The following is a 15,561-nucleotide window of genomic DNA, read 5'->3' on the forward strand; positions in this document are numbered from 1 at the left end:
GAGTATAACATTATAACACGATATAAAACTCAAAAAAGTTGATTTTACATGATATTGCCCCTTTAAAAAAACATTTGGATAATTGGTCACATTTTATCTCAGCCTTTAAAAATTCTTCTCTAACAGTTGCTTGGTTTTAGGTTTGTAAAGTAACTGAGCCCTAAACTCACCAGCAGTCACACATGATTGATGATAAGAAGGTGACAAAGGTCATGTTTTGTACTGAAAGTGCTGTGACTTKAAAGCCTTGATGGAATCACGTTTACACATCTTTTGTCTGAAAATTTGTTGGCATCTGGCTGACTGTTGCCTGTTAAAAATAGGCCTCTATTAAGTGAATCAGTCAAACATGATAATCACAGTGACTGAGCTTTGTCTGYGTCCTAATTACAGAAATTAGACAAAAAGATTGAAAAATAACTTCATTGAGRACTGAGATCACGAGAGACCAAATAACATGAAGAATATGTGTTYCAGGGACAAGAACAAGAGACAGAATGAGAGGTGATGTGTAACAAAGATCACAGAAAGTAGGGGTCACACAGAGTTCTAGCCGATAAGGTCAGGGGGTCAAAGTTCAGCTCTAATCCCTCCTGGTTCTTTCCCCCTACCTTGTGAAGCGGCGAGGTCGTGTGTGTRAGTGTGGGCTGGAGCAGGGCAGGCTCTAGTGGTGCAGAAATTCGGGGGTCACTCACATCTTGTTTCCTAAAATCAGACAGAAGCAGAGAAAAGATTCGGTCAGAAAAGGTCATTTGGTCTGAGGCTGAGCAAGTGGACAACAGAAGGTAGTGAATGTCACAGGTGACGTCATTGGATCCTTCATAACAAGAAAAGGTTAGYATTTGTCTTGAAGTCTGATGCACTGAAACAAAACCTTTATTAATARGAAAAATATGAAAATCTCAGCTTTAAAATGGTTTAAAATCCCCACTGATCCATTCAAATTTATTTCCATGTGAGTCTGTTGACATGTTTATTTTGTGTTAATGTCATTTATTGGTTGTATTGAGTTTACTGATTTCTTTTTGTATAACAAAACAAGTCTCTCCTGCAAATGAGACAATTGTGTTTCAAGAAAACTAAACTATATAAATAAAGGAAACAGAAATACGGAAGCTGCAAACCTCTTACCCATATACTGTATATTTGGATGTGGTAGTAGCTGAGAGTCATTCACAACCTGTACTTTGAGCACTAACAGATTGTGCACAGTGTCTAAAACTTTGGCCTGAAAGCCGACATGAATTTCTTCAAGGAAAGTTATGTCTTTAACTTTTAATGTATTCCTTCTTTATGGCTAAACAAATACATTTATGCTCAATTAACAGGATGTTGTTGATTTCGAAAGAAAAGACTCTAYAACCCTGAATGTTTTTCTTCACGGTTTTTTAAACCTCTTCATGTATCTGCAGATGTAATACGAACATGTTCACTTTTAATCAAACAGAAGCTCTTTTAAATTTCATTTAACAGAGCAGCTAATGATGATGGGAAAAGCCACACATTGTTCATAAACTCAACATCTCTACCAGGACAAGTTTATTCCCCACAGGATCATTGATCRACACCCGTGATAAATATTCTGCCCTACTGACCCTGAAAGTGGGACAATTTGTACAGTTGCGCGATTAATTAATTCACTCACTTTTAAAAACACAAAGTGATTTAAATAGAAAACCAGCACCGGCTTTGTATTTAAAACACGTTGAGTTTTGGAAAAACAGGAAGTAACATCAAAATGATAATGATGCACAGATAGTAGGATTATKACATGTGTCTTTTGGAAACAGAAAGCTGCAGCAGCCAGATTTAAAAAGTATGTCATATTTCTGCATGTGCAAAGGTGTGGTGAAAAGCACCAACTTTTATTTAATAAAAAACAACGATCATCTGAGCAGAATTCTGATCCCCAAAATGAACACTTCTTCAGAGAGATAAGCAGTCTGCTGTGACAAAGGTAAAAGAGTAAATGTTTGAAACTGTTGGTGAGCTGCACAGCGGGGACAGCCATGTCAGATCTGTGTTCACATTTGTTGAGTGCACTCTGATCCAAATGTAGGTGAAGACAACAGCGCTTGAATCGTCAACACACAACACTGCCTCACGAGTATTGCACAACAAGATTCTGCAATCAAAGAGCTCCTGCAGCATCCAAATGGGGACAATTTTGAATATTTGAGTGTTTTAAACAGGAAACCACCTCCAGCAGCAGCTGTCCCACAGAAGGACAAGAYACAACAGGGCATCAGCTGCACTAAACTCTTAAATACAGCTGCAAAAGAATTTTTTTAAATATGTAATAACATGCATTAGCATGTTATTACATATTTTAAAAAATGACAGGATAAAGTGACAGATAAAACTCCCTCATCACATTTAAAAAATAAAGTACAGGCACACTTGTCTTCATGTCACCACAAMAACCCTCACTCAGATCAGTTCACCACACAAAAACACCACATCCAATTACATAACACACCCCAGCTGGGTGGAAACGCAGCGCAGAAATGAGCCGTGTGAATAGTGGAGAGTCAGGCTGACGTCCAACACAGAGCAGAGCAGCAAACTTAACTCACAGAGTGGTCACTGAACACCAGGCGCTCCCAGGAACGTCCGGACAAAGACCTGCGCTCGGACTGATGACTCAGTCTGCGCCTCTCTCCCTCCCCTCACTCCTCCTCCTCCCTGTGTTCACTTATCTCCTCTGTCTCTCCTGCTGCACTCACTCACTGCTCCTCGTTTGTCGTTCACCTGCTGGCCTCACGCTCAGCTCTTCAAACGGTCGTATGCGCTCCCTCCGAGCATCCTCTCTGACTCTCCTCCCTCTCTCCCACTCACTGCCTCCACCCTCTCTCTCTCTCTCTCTCTCTCTCTCTCTCTCTCTCTCTCTGTCTCTCTCTCGCACACACACACACAAACACATCTGCACTCTTTAGTTGGCACTTCCTCCATTTCCAGCCTCTTTGCCTGCTATGCAGCTCACATGTCTGAAACCTGAAGCTCTACACTGCATCCTCACCAACCAACATTTACTTTTATCCTCCTTCAAARCAGAAGACCCCCACTCCCCCCATCTCTCCACCTCAGAGGGAGCTACTGAAGCCTCTCTGGAGGAGAAAGCGGGGATTATTAACGTAAAGGGGCTAGCCTTCAATCCCACACTGTGTCATGAGCTCACTGGGATCTGTTGCCAGGGCAACCAACATCAGCTACAGTAAAAATATATAATCTACACATGCACATGCRTGTTCCCAATAATATGACCCAAACCGGTGATTATGTCCATTGAGCTCCCAAAGGTGAGCAGTCACTGTAGCTTCCCTAAAGCTCATTGTACAGGAAGAGAAAGCCTGAGTAGAAAGCTTTTTAATTACTGTAATGAGTCTCATGAAATCCCCTGTGAGTGTGTGTGAGTGTGTGTTTCCTCCACTAAGCTGACAGCACCCAAAAGAGCCCCTAACTCATGTTAGGGGGCAGGTGAACCCAGGGCCCTTTTTCTTGTGACTTTTTCCTCGTTCTGCTCCTCGGGYGGTCTCTCAAAATCTGTACCTGAGATGAGCTCTAGTTTTGTGTTTGTGTGTTTGTATTGTTTGTGTCAGACATGAGGAGATAATTAGGGATTACAGCACAGATTTCAAACTGTGCTCCATTAAATGTTGTGTACGATAAAAAAAAAAAAAATCCTTGCATCAACCAAAGCTGGTAAAGAAACTGAAACAGACTAGAAAAACAGACTAAACTTTTTAGGAGAAGCTCCATAAAACAGTAATATTTTCTTGTCTTTATGATGATGATGATGATGATGATGATGATGATGATGATGATGATGTAGTTTATTTGCAGACTTATGGTCCAAAATACATAAAAAACAGACAATAATACCCTATCCTTTCAAGAGACAATCATACCAGTGTTTCCAAAGTTCAGATGTGTAACGTATGGAACTGTATACAGCATTAGTCAGTAATAAAATGACTCAGATCCTTTCAGTTGACAAATAAATGTACGCCTAAAATTTCTTTAAATAGCCTTTAATGTACTGACCCCAGCAGACMCAACTGGTTCACTGCGCTGGTCTATCTGGGCTTCTTTAATTAAASTCTTAGTGCATTATTATTAAAAGCCATTTGCAGTTTCTGAAGGTTGGCTTTAGTCCTTATATAAAACAACGTATAAAAACAAAATCAGGATTTACAGGTTGTTAAAAAACAAATGTGAGTGTGTTGTCAATAAATCTGACAGATAAAATTGCAAGAGCTGATATGAGCTGATATGGTTTAAATGCTCTGCCTCAAATCTGATTAACTTGAAGTGGAATTTTACCAAAAATCCCTGCAGTAAGTTCAAATAGAAGCAGTGTGCGTCTTGGCAGACTTTGAACACTGCCAACATGCTAATGAGGTAGCTGAATCAAAGTTAAAGTCTGAAGCGTGCAGATCTTTGTATTTCTTTCATGTAGATGGTTGTGTTTTGATAGATTGTGCTCCTCCCTCCAACAGTGTCCTCTGCAGAATCCCAGCGTAATCCTTTCAAGCTGACCCCATGCTGCCAGGGATTCCCATCCCATCACCCTCCTTAAATGGCCTGTGGTTGATCTCCTCTGCTGCTGAAGCACCACTTCCTTTGAGAATTGCTGTTCTCCCAAATTTTCCCCATCGTTCACCACGCCCCTCTCCTCACAGCTCACTTTCAGCTCCTAGGCAGCTGTTTTTCAGACAAAAGAAGAGTCCAATAAAGTGTCCTTTGAGAGAAGTTCATACAATGCAAATGCTCACTCARTCTCGTAATTCCCAAAAGGATTAGGGACAGCTAAAAGAGTCAGCTTTGTGTATTCATTATTCATCAGCTTTCACTGATACATCAGTTTTTTACAAGACGTAAAATAAGGTCAGCAGTATAATAAAGTAAAGGAAGAAATCTGCAACCAGCAGGGATCCCAAATCACGTCAAATAAGTTTAGTACTTTAACAATCCATCCATCCATCCATCCATCCATCCATCCATCCATCCATCCATCCATCCATCCATCCATCCATTTTTATTGGTTTATTCAGGTCCACTATACTATGTATAGTGACTTAGCTTCTCCTGAGGGATCTAAAGTCATACCCAGGCTAGGGAGGATATAATCCCACTAGCRACTTCTGGGTCTGCCCCAGGTTCTCCTTCTAGTGGGATGTGCCTTAAAAACATCCAGAGGGAGGTGTCCAGGAGGCATCCCAAYCAGATGCTCCAAATCACATCAGCTGGTTCAATTTGATTCAGATGAACAACAGGCCAACTTCAACCCCACCCCGCTAGATGAGGAGGGAGCTCCTAACTGAGCCTGGCCAACCTACAGAGGAAGGTCATTTCAGCCACTTGTTTAAAATATCTTGTTTTTTCTGTCATGAGTCATACTGACGTATGGACCTTTACGTATAGACTCTATTAGGATTGGAACATAGATAGACCAGTAAACTGAAAGCCTTGTCTCTGGCCTCAACTCCTACCACTGCCATGAACATAGCCTAGATCCATCAGTCCATCTCCTGATCCATTGTGGCATTACTCAAAAACAAGACTCCCAGATACTTGAACTCCACTGCTTGAGGCAAAACTTCCTTCTGAACCTGGAGGGAGCGTTCAACCTTATTCTGGTTGAGAACCATGACCTCAGACTTAAGGCTGTTTCACACGACAACCAAAGCCATGAAATCAGCTCCCATTGCTGTGGTTGCGTGCCAAAAATCACATCATTTTGTTTTCAGAGTAGCTTTGTCCACCCCTTCTCAACACAAAGCCTTTATCTCACAGGAGTATTGCTCAAACTAAAGTGTGATTGGTCGATAGTTTGTTGGCGTGTTTGTTTATGTGGAAAAAGTGCTTGAATAGCAACAATGTCCTTTTGCTTTAACTACTCCACTTCCAGCAGCTGGCCTTTAGTACATGAAGCACTATGGATAGTTTTGAGGAGCAGTTGTCTGAGGCAGTCAGAAAATATGTCTATCTATATGACTCTTCCAGACACACTCATACAGATACATAAGTGGCCAAAAACTCCTGAATTGAGATAATACGGACATTGTGCAGGAGGAGTCTGCCAAAAAGTGTGGTGCTGTATCAGTGACAGATTTGTGGCCAAGAAGTGAATGCAGGGACATAGTGAGGACCCTGGCAGTGAGAAGCCCACACACTGACATGTACTGCAATGAAAGGAGAGCTCTGCGCTTTGTGCCTCTTGAAGTATGAAAAGTGTGAAAATGAGCATCTATCCAACTGTTCAGCTTCGAATGTAGTATGAAACAACCTTTAGAGGAGTGTCACAAAGAGCTTCACATTCAGCTGCAAACTGCCCCTGTGCACAAAGGTCATGGCCTGAAGATGCCAAAAAAACTACGTCTGCAAAAAGCAAAGATCCCAAACCTGACACCCTCCTCTCTACAACTGGACCTTGAGTTCCTGTCCATAAATACCCCAAACAGATTTGGAGGCAATAGTGACAGCCATGGCGGCGTTCCCCCCCCCCCCCCCACACACACACACACACACTGAGAATGAGCTCAACTTTGTGTTGAGGACTCAGACATAGCACTCACTTTGGTTATATAGGAACCAGATAGCCCTTAAAGGCGACCCCGTAACCTCCCCTGAATGTCTCAGGTCATAAAACTCCACCAGATCTACAAAACACCTGGACTTGACAGTCAAACTCTTATCAACCTCTCAGCACTCCTGCCAGGTGAAAATCTGGTTCACTGTTCCACAATGAAAACCACACTGATGTTCTTGAATCAAAAGTTCGAAAATTAGTCAGAGCCTTTATTCAAGAGTTTTAGCAGGCAGGTTCGTAGGAAAACTGAATGAATGTGTCTCCCTCTAGCTAGGATTTAATTAGTCTGAGGTTTTATGTCCTCAACTTAAACATAAAAACAAGGTCTTATAGAGCTCTGAACATGACAAACGTTGAGATCTCTAAACTTGATCACGTAAGACTAAAAGCTTTAGTTTGGATTCTGTGTGTTTCTGCATCACAGCACYGGAAGGTTCTTCCTGCTGGTTTCAGATGTGTTAAAGCTGCCTTGTCTCCCTCTTAAACAAATTACCTGGGTTTAATCAGGCCATTTGCAAGGCAAAAAAAGGAGTGACAGCCACATTCGAACTTGTGACAAAACTTTGTATCCCCTTCATGGTTTCTCTGCAGCACACCTGAGCCCTGCTGGGATTGTGATTGTTACTGTGTTTGTAATTATGCTGCCTTTTGACAAGGCAATTAAATTATATTTGATATACAATAAACCAAATGTGAAAACCAAGCATGTTCATGTCAGCGGAAATTCTTTTTTAAATGAGGGCACCAAACAAAATCAGTCATTTCCTCTTTGCTGAACAGCATCACATTTAAATTAAAAGTTGTTCATTTCTTAAATCATGTTTGTTCTTCTTTCTGTAGGACACACTTGAAATGTTTGTCAGGGAACTCAAATGGCTTCAAAAAACCTCTGTTTTCTTTTTAGGAAAAAAGGGATGTTTGTTTTACAATGTTAATCAACTGAATCAGTTCCCACCTGTATAAACTGTCATGCTTATCAAGCAGAGAACAATGGGYGTGTGACAGTAGGCATAAATCATAGTAAACTATGCATTTCAGTTTTTAGGTCACAGTGATGTWTGAGTTTGGTAAAACAGAAAAAACTATATGGTTTATACCCTTWTAGTTTCATTTAAGGAGACAAAACAAACCACCCTTATGAATATGCAGGCTCTATAGTAGGATAGGTACATTAAGATATGTCTACTGGTGGTAACAGTATTGTACAATAAACAAATRAAAACATTACAGTGTACTGTTTTGTTCCCTCAATATGAACTGTAAATATTGCMAAGGGCAACGAGCCAAATAAAAAGTTTAATCAAGTTCAAAATTGGATGCATCTATTTTTCTTTTTAAAAAATAGGCAAAATAAGTATTTGTTTAAATTAAYTTCACTTAAATTTAAAAAGCAATACAAACTATGCCCCAGAATGTGAAAATACAAAATAAAATAATGTTGAACACATACCTTTTCTGTCAGTTACATGACTGATAGTGTGATTCACTTAATTTTATCAGAGTTTAAAACTAAAGCACAAGAAGTATGACCCTTTCGGCTTCCAAGGTGGGTGATACAGTACTGGGAATGTTGGTATTGATTCGATACCAAGTAAGTACAGGGCTAGTTACGATACAGTAAAAMCCCTGATTTTCACAGGTGTTACGTTCTTGGAGTGCCAGCAAATAGTGAAAAAAACGCAAAYATTGGATGCAGTCCAGAAAAGGCCTACAGTGCATTTGGAAGGCATCATAACGAGGTAAGAACCAAAACGTAGCAAGACACAATGGGTTAGACACTGCAGGAGGACTCAAATGTAAACAAAATACTTTAATAACAAAACAAAATGTTGATGGTGCAGCCAAACCTACAAACAAGAGGTAAACAGAGAACAACTCTGGGGTTTGACACAATGATCCAGCAAGGCGATGGAGAGAAGAGACCGGTAATATAGAGCYAGGGCTAATGAGAAACAATGCGCAGATGAGCTGATTGCCACTAACAACAAGTGAGAGTAGCAGACTGAGTGGAAAAGTACAGAGGAGCTGACTGAGGGAGGGATGAAGAATGACAGAGGGAACACTGAGGAACTGAAGCACCAGAGATAGTAAAATAAACAAAACCACAGAAAGAACCAAAGACAACCCAAACAACACAGATTATGACAGAAACAAAAACACAGAAGAGCTAAACAGCAGCCACACACCACATGGTACTGTTAGAAAGATAAAACGATGCCTGTGGCCACAGGACATGCATTACATACTGAATGGTATTTTTTTGTTTTGTTTTTTGCTGTTATGGAACTGAATTTCTGTCAATACTTATGTTACAAAATTAGAAGATCACATTTAAATAATTTTGCTTGAAAACTCTTAATACTGTGCTGTATTTCCAGTTTCCACGGTGTTACGATAATACAAGCTAGTTACATGAAAAAAAAAAATCAGCAAAAGACTTAGTCTGTAAACTGTGAAACACAATTTTGCAGGGCTTCACTGTACTTTTTACTTGAAATGTATTGTTCATTAAATAATTTAAGGATTTTTGCCTTTAGTCCAATATGATAAAATGCAGGACAAAGATTTTAGGCAAATAAAATAGTTTTCTGTTAACTTACTACATCAATGTAAAAACTATGTAACATCCATCTATCCATTTTCCTGCTTCTTTCTTTCAGGGTCATGGGGGTCACTGGTGCCCATATCCAGCAGTCACAGTGTGAGGGGCGGGGTACACCCTGGACAGGTCTATCATGGGGCCACACATAGCGACAAACAACCATTCACACCTAGGGACAATTTAGAGTTATCAATTAACCTAACAGTCATGTTTTTGGTCTGTGGGAGGAAGCCAGAGTACCCGGGGAAAACCCACACATGCACAGAAAGAACATGCAAATTCTACCCAGAAAGGTCCCCYGGCCAGGATTTGATTCAGCGACCTTCTTGCTGAGAGGCATCAGCTCTACCAACTGAACCACCTTGCCGCCATGTAATAGGTAATAGTATAACAATAACGATTCCCCTCTTACCTTCTACTACACAAAGTTGTCACGAGCACAAAATAACAAATAAAACATCAATGTCTCCATCTTCTTCCACTTATCCATAGTCAGGTTGCGGAGTTAACAGGTCTAGGCGAGAAACTCAGACATCCCTCTACGAAGCAATACCTTCTAACTCATCCTGGGGGAATCCTCAAGTCATTCCCAAGCCAGAGAGGATACACAATCTCTCCAGTTAGTCCTGGGTCTTCCTCAGCCCCCCACCCCACCCCAATAAGTACATAAAATAAAAATAAAACATTTTTCTAAATGGGACATGGCCGGAACACCTCTAAAGGGAGGCGTCCAGGTTGCATTTGAATCAGATGAACCACTTCAACTGATTCCTTTTGATACAAAGGAGCAGCAGCTCTACTCTGTGCTCCCCTTGGATGACAGAGCTCCTCTGAGCACAGCCAAACTATGAAGGAAGCTCATTTCAACCACTTGCATCCAGGCTCTTGTTCTTTTTGTGATCCATGCCTCATGACCACAGGTGAGGGTTGGAACGTAGACAGACCAGTAAATCGAAAGCTTTGCCTTCGACTCGTCTCTTTCTTCACCACGACTGACTGAAGCAACGCCCTCATTACTGAGGGGGAGCCTCAATTTGTCAATCCATCTTCTGTTACCATCCCTCCTGAACAAGACATTTAAACTTCTCCACTTGAGGCAGTAGAAGATCAACAATGTATTATAAATAAATGAGGAATAAATATAAATAATATTATATTGGTATTTGTTTTATTATAACAATGTCAGCAACACAACAAAAAAGCTTTTCACTGTACATGGACATGAAAAAGAGGAAGGATTTCAGCTAATTTAATGTATAACTCAAAACCACTGAGAGACTCTGCACTACTAAGTTTATTTTTCACTCTATTTCAGAAATAATGAAGACAGCAGTGCAAATAAAATATAAACAAAGGTATCAACATACCTGTAAAATGGGGGAAAATCCATATAAGTTACAGACAATTTGTGCAACTTGACATGTATGTATCAATGTCTTCACACTAATATCAAACAGATGTCGATGCCCATCTTTGTATTCGTACTATCAACACATAGATCAATACGCCCACCCCTACTTTCCACAATCCACTTCTCTTTGTCCACTGCTGCTGTGAAAACTTTTCCATTCTATGATTCATTTGAACTACACATTCTTGCTTTGTTTTAGTGAAGAATGCTTTAGACACCTTCATCTATAATRCTTTTCTGTTGTGGCACAAAGCTAAAGCAGAAGAATGACAGTGAATGATTTCCTGGGACCAATMTATTCATCTGACTGCACAGACTGAGAAACCCTTGGTACAAATACACCATTACAAACTGTATATTTCAATAAATCTCCACATATTTTCTACAAATATCTTCACGTACTTCAGCCAACAGGTTCTGTTTTAAGTTCACGTTTACACTTGTCTGTTTCTAAAGTACACCAGCTTTGCATGGACATCATTTGCAAACTTTGACTGCTGGGAATAAATAAGCAGGAGGTATTTTCCTGTTTAATCTGTCACAAAAGTAAGATTTGCACAATTGCAGCAACACAGAACAGCATGAYCTTCCTGAAAGTTTTTTAGAGTCACTAAAGTTTTTATGTGCTTTATTATATTTTTTTGCAATTCTGCAAGCATTTACTGTATCTCTGAAAGTTTTTATGGCTTTTCACAGCTGAACTTGTCCATTTCCTAATTGGATTGGAAACGGAGGACACGGGTACCTTTAAACACTTTGCTGTCTTCCTTTAGCCCTCCGCTGTTTTGAAGCCATCAATTACTTTAATTTTCAGAGTGCTTGGCCACCTCTTAGAAGAGCACATAGCTGCTGAATGTTGAGGTAAAGTTTGTGGAAACGGGTCATTTATTAATGTTTGACGTCTCCATCACCTGGCCCTTTTGAAAGTGCTAAGAATTATAGACAATAAAAGATCTGTGGTGTTTTTATTGATTCTCCCGTGGCAGCAGCAGCTCCCATCACATGTGATCATATTTACCAGGCACTAAAAGGCCCAGAGAAGCAGATGTTTTTGAATAAAGCATGATGGCTAGGTTCTGTTTTTCAGAGTGCTTCTCTTTGACACGTCGCAGTATTGCTTGGAAACAACCTACTCTGAGACATCACAGTCAGAAAAATATTGGCTATTAGTCAAGAGGAGGTTGCTTGACCAACTTTTGTGTTTGATATTGTTGATCTTTTACTTTATAAACTGACCTATGCAGTGCAGGTGCCTCCTAGAAATCAAGGAAAATAACAAATCTTTCTGACTGTGCAATATTTTACACTGCAGTGGCAGGTACATTCAATAAACATATGCATCCCCAGGGACATAAAATCAAGGATTTATGGGTCAATAATCAGATGGGGGTGAAGACATTACCTGTCTCCTCAGTATTTATCTTCTAAAACAGCAGATTCTGAAGTGAAAGTTTCTGCAGGTTCAGATTAACATAAAAAAGTCAACAGCTGCAAAAGTCAGATTATATGAAAAGCAAATGTCTAGTCTAACTTGTGCGRCACTTATCGCAGCCTTCATCATCACTGCTGTCACCTGAGTTTCACGTTTTCTTTTTCTTTTTTCTTTTTGTCAGACATTTTTGCGCAGCTGGTGCTGAATGATGGATGACATGCGAGGATTTGGATTACTGCGATGGGCAGAACCAGAGGCGAGCTTGTCACTCCCGTACTATATTTGGTAGGACAGCAGGAGGCTTGCAGGGAGACGGTCTAGTCTGATCGGCCTTGACAGTTTGCTCTCCCACTACGTCCGCTCTCTCAGACAACTCGGCCTGACGTGCACAGATGAGTGTGTGCGAGCAAAGTGACACTCAGCATGGCTTCATGCGCGTGCCGAGGAGGCAGGGAGAAGACTGCGGAGGGTGAAACCTCCTGGGAAATCAGTGAACAGAAACAGATGAGTGTTTACAGTGACACCTCTTAAGTATTTATGGGCAGGGACAAAGCTGCAGGGCTGATGTGAGCTCTTTAGAAAGCACAATGCAAAAGAATTAGAAACCCTGCAGAGAAAAATATTAAAGCGAGGAGTAAGAAAATATTCCACTCTGAATAGTCTTTCTGATAATCTTGTTGAAAACATGTAATTATGGTATTTAGTAGCATTTCCCCTGTAATGTAAAACATTTCCGCAAATTTAAGTTTTAAATCACCTTTCAATAAGTATTAAATCACCTTAATAATAAAGGTTGTTGACACAGTCTGAATGAACATCTGTTGGATTTAGAGGAAAACAGGTCACAGATAAACTTCCTGCTTTCAGTTGAAAAATACAAACCAAGAAGTTCTGCAAAGATTTGCATTCTGAACAATAACTATTGGAGAAGTAAAACAAACATTTATATATCCTTTGTTTAAGTTTCCCCTTGTGTCAACTTTGATCATATTAGGTGTTTTTTCTATGTAAAAACTGTATTTCTTTTGTTCTGATTTACATGAAAGTCCATGTTTTGCACATTTGCACACAGGGTTGGCCCTAGCCAATTTGGCACCCTAGGCAAGATTTCATGTGGCGCCCCTTGTGCAGTTTATTAAACCTCACTGCCAATTTACAAACATTCACATACTAAATTAAATAGTTTTATCATTGACATATTTTTTTCCTTAGAAACCAGGTTTTCCAATKAAAAAATTAATAATTCATTTGAAACAGAATACCAGAAGTCTATCTCATACCTGCCAACATTTTGGTGACAGCAATGAGGAAATTCTGTTGATGTTAATGAGCAGCTGTGGCGTGAAGCAGCTCTAGGGGGGGTCCAGAGGTATACTCCCCCAGAAACAGTTGTCAAAGATCTACTCAAAACTATGCATTTGCAGCTATTTGAAGAACATTTTAATTAATTCTTGAGATTAATACATGCATACATACATACAACAATCAAGGCTTCAGATACCCCCCCCCCCCCCCACACACACACACACACCTAAACTCACTTACTCCTTTGGCTAATAAATGTGCTCTATGCAGAGGTTTTTTATAAACACCATAGTGTGTCACATTGTTGATTTAATATGATGTTTTGTTTTTTCCTCATCTTCCCTTGTGTGGTTTTTAGTTTTTCTTGGGTTACACCTCCTCGTGATGTCTTCATGACGATGATCCTTGCTCTGTGCAGGGTCTGTGGCTGCATGACCCAGGGCTCCTGTTCTCCCATGTTTATGTTCTGTCTTCTTCTGAATGGGTGTTCTGAACTGTAATTTCATTGTGCTCTGTACAATAACAATAAAGGTCTATCTTATCTTATCTTATCTTATCTTATCTTATCTTATCTTATCTTATCTTATCTTATCTTATCTTATCTTATCTTATCTTATCTTATCTTATCTTATCTTATCTTAATGAAGCAACATTAAATTTGYATTAAAATAAATATTGTAAAACAAGATACAAAATAAAAAAAATATTCCCACATTTGTGGCGCCCCCTAGATGGAAGGTGCCCTTAGCATTTGCCTATACTGCCTATGCCATGGGTCGGTCCTGCATGAACACCCAAAGTTCCCTTTTTGAATTTCCTGCCTACCTCTAATTTTTTATTTTGTATATGTATGTAAGTTCTACACAGAAATTACACATATATACAAAATAAAACATTTCTAGATGAACTACACCTGTTGGCATTCTCCTAAACAATGAAAATATTGTTTCCATCAAAATGACAACTTTTCTAGCAGCTCTGGTATATAAAGGTTTTTCCAGGACTTGCTCACATTTCACTCTGTGGCAGCCCAATGACCAAACAATATTCTGTCACTGAAACCTTCAATCATATCTTGGATCAAGTGGTGACAAGGAGTGAGGCCAGAACCTTGACATGAAAGGTGCTATAAAAAGTAAAGAGTCAAAAGTTGAAGACAGTACAATCTAATAATAACAATATAATCCAAACCAACAGACAACCGATGTGCAACAGCCCAATGATAAGAAAAATGACTTTGCTAAGGTAATTGTTCTAACAATAAAAATATATTTTAATATTCAATCTTGTGATTGTTCTAGCTTTGGTTGGAAGTCTTCGTGTTGTTTCAGAAGCTGATGCACACCCATCCTGAGCGTGGTTCTGCTGGAGGATTTATTTTAATGTTTAAAGGAAGTTGACCCGTTTCACTGTCACCATCATTATTTGCTCAGAATAGATGATTGCTCTAAAGCAAAGCTTCAGTACAATCTACTGTTGGCATTTCATAATGTATTAAATGTGAATAGATTGTGTTATGACTGGAGTGAATAGACTGTGATTCAGTTTGAATTTGACTTGAATCGATTTTTTTATTTATGTTTCACAGTGCTTTGAGATTATCTTTGTTGGAAATTGGTGCTATATAAAAATTAATTTGCATATCTGAGTGATTTATTGGCCAGAGTTAAATGGCTTAAAAAAACATAAAAACAAAATACTCATCTGAAAATGATGCTGGGCTAAAACTGAGTGAAAAAGCACCAAAAATCTTAAAAACATGAAAAAAAAGCCTTGGAAGAAAAATCTGAGGTTTTGCAGTTAGTAGTATAGTAATATTTTATAACGTGAAGAAGCAGTTCTTTGACTTTAAGTCTTTTTGGTCTCTATGACATTCAGAACAGTGATCGGAGGTATCAAAAGTCTTCACATTCTTTCCTCAGGTATAGATGCTAGGGTTTAAAAATAACCTTTTGTTTCAAGTATCAACTCCAGCTTTTTACTTGAGTAAAAGTGTAAAATTATTGGGTTTAAACCTACTTTATAAAAAAAGAAAACGTAATGTAAAAGAAAAAAAAACTTTTCCAAAACGCAAGCAATGACTATAATATATATTAAAAGTGACGTTGAAAAATTCAGACACTGTTTCAGCTGCATATACAGGTGCTGGTCATAAAATTAGAATATCATGAAAAAGTAGATTTATTTCAGTAATTCCATTTAAAAAGTGAAACTTGTAT

The 15,561-nt window shown here is 39.3% G+C and overlaps 1 protein-coding gene across 5 annotated transcripts in view; it reads right to left on the reverse strand.

Annotated features, from left to right (window-relative positions):
* The window catches only part of LOC106519327 (rap1 GTPase-activating protein 1), an 80,237-nt gene that overhangs the window by 32,228 nt on the left and 32,448 nt on the right, over positions 1 to 15,561 (reverse strand). For 2 of the 5 annotated variants that reach the window (XM_014010952.1, XM_014010951.1), the window contains exon 3: positions 612 to 705. In XM_014010952.1, the coding sequence (XP_013866406.1) occupies positions 612 to 705 (94 nt within the window). The other 3 variants (XM_014010955.1, XM_014010954.1, XM_014010956.1) reach the window with 3 other exon arrangements.

Source organism: Austrofundulus limnaeus, unplaced genomic scaffold (assembly GCF_001266775.1).
Source record: "Austrofundulus limnaeus strain Quisiro unplaced genomic scaffold, Austrofundulus_limnaeus-1.0 Scaffold75, whole genome shotgun sequence".
Taxonomy (NCBI): domain Eukaryota; kingdom Metazoa; phylum Chordata; class Actinopteri; order Cyprinodontiformes; family Rivulidae; genus Austrofundulus; species Austrofundulus limnaeus.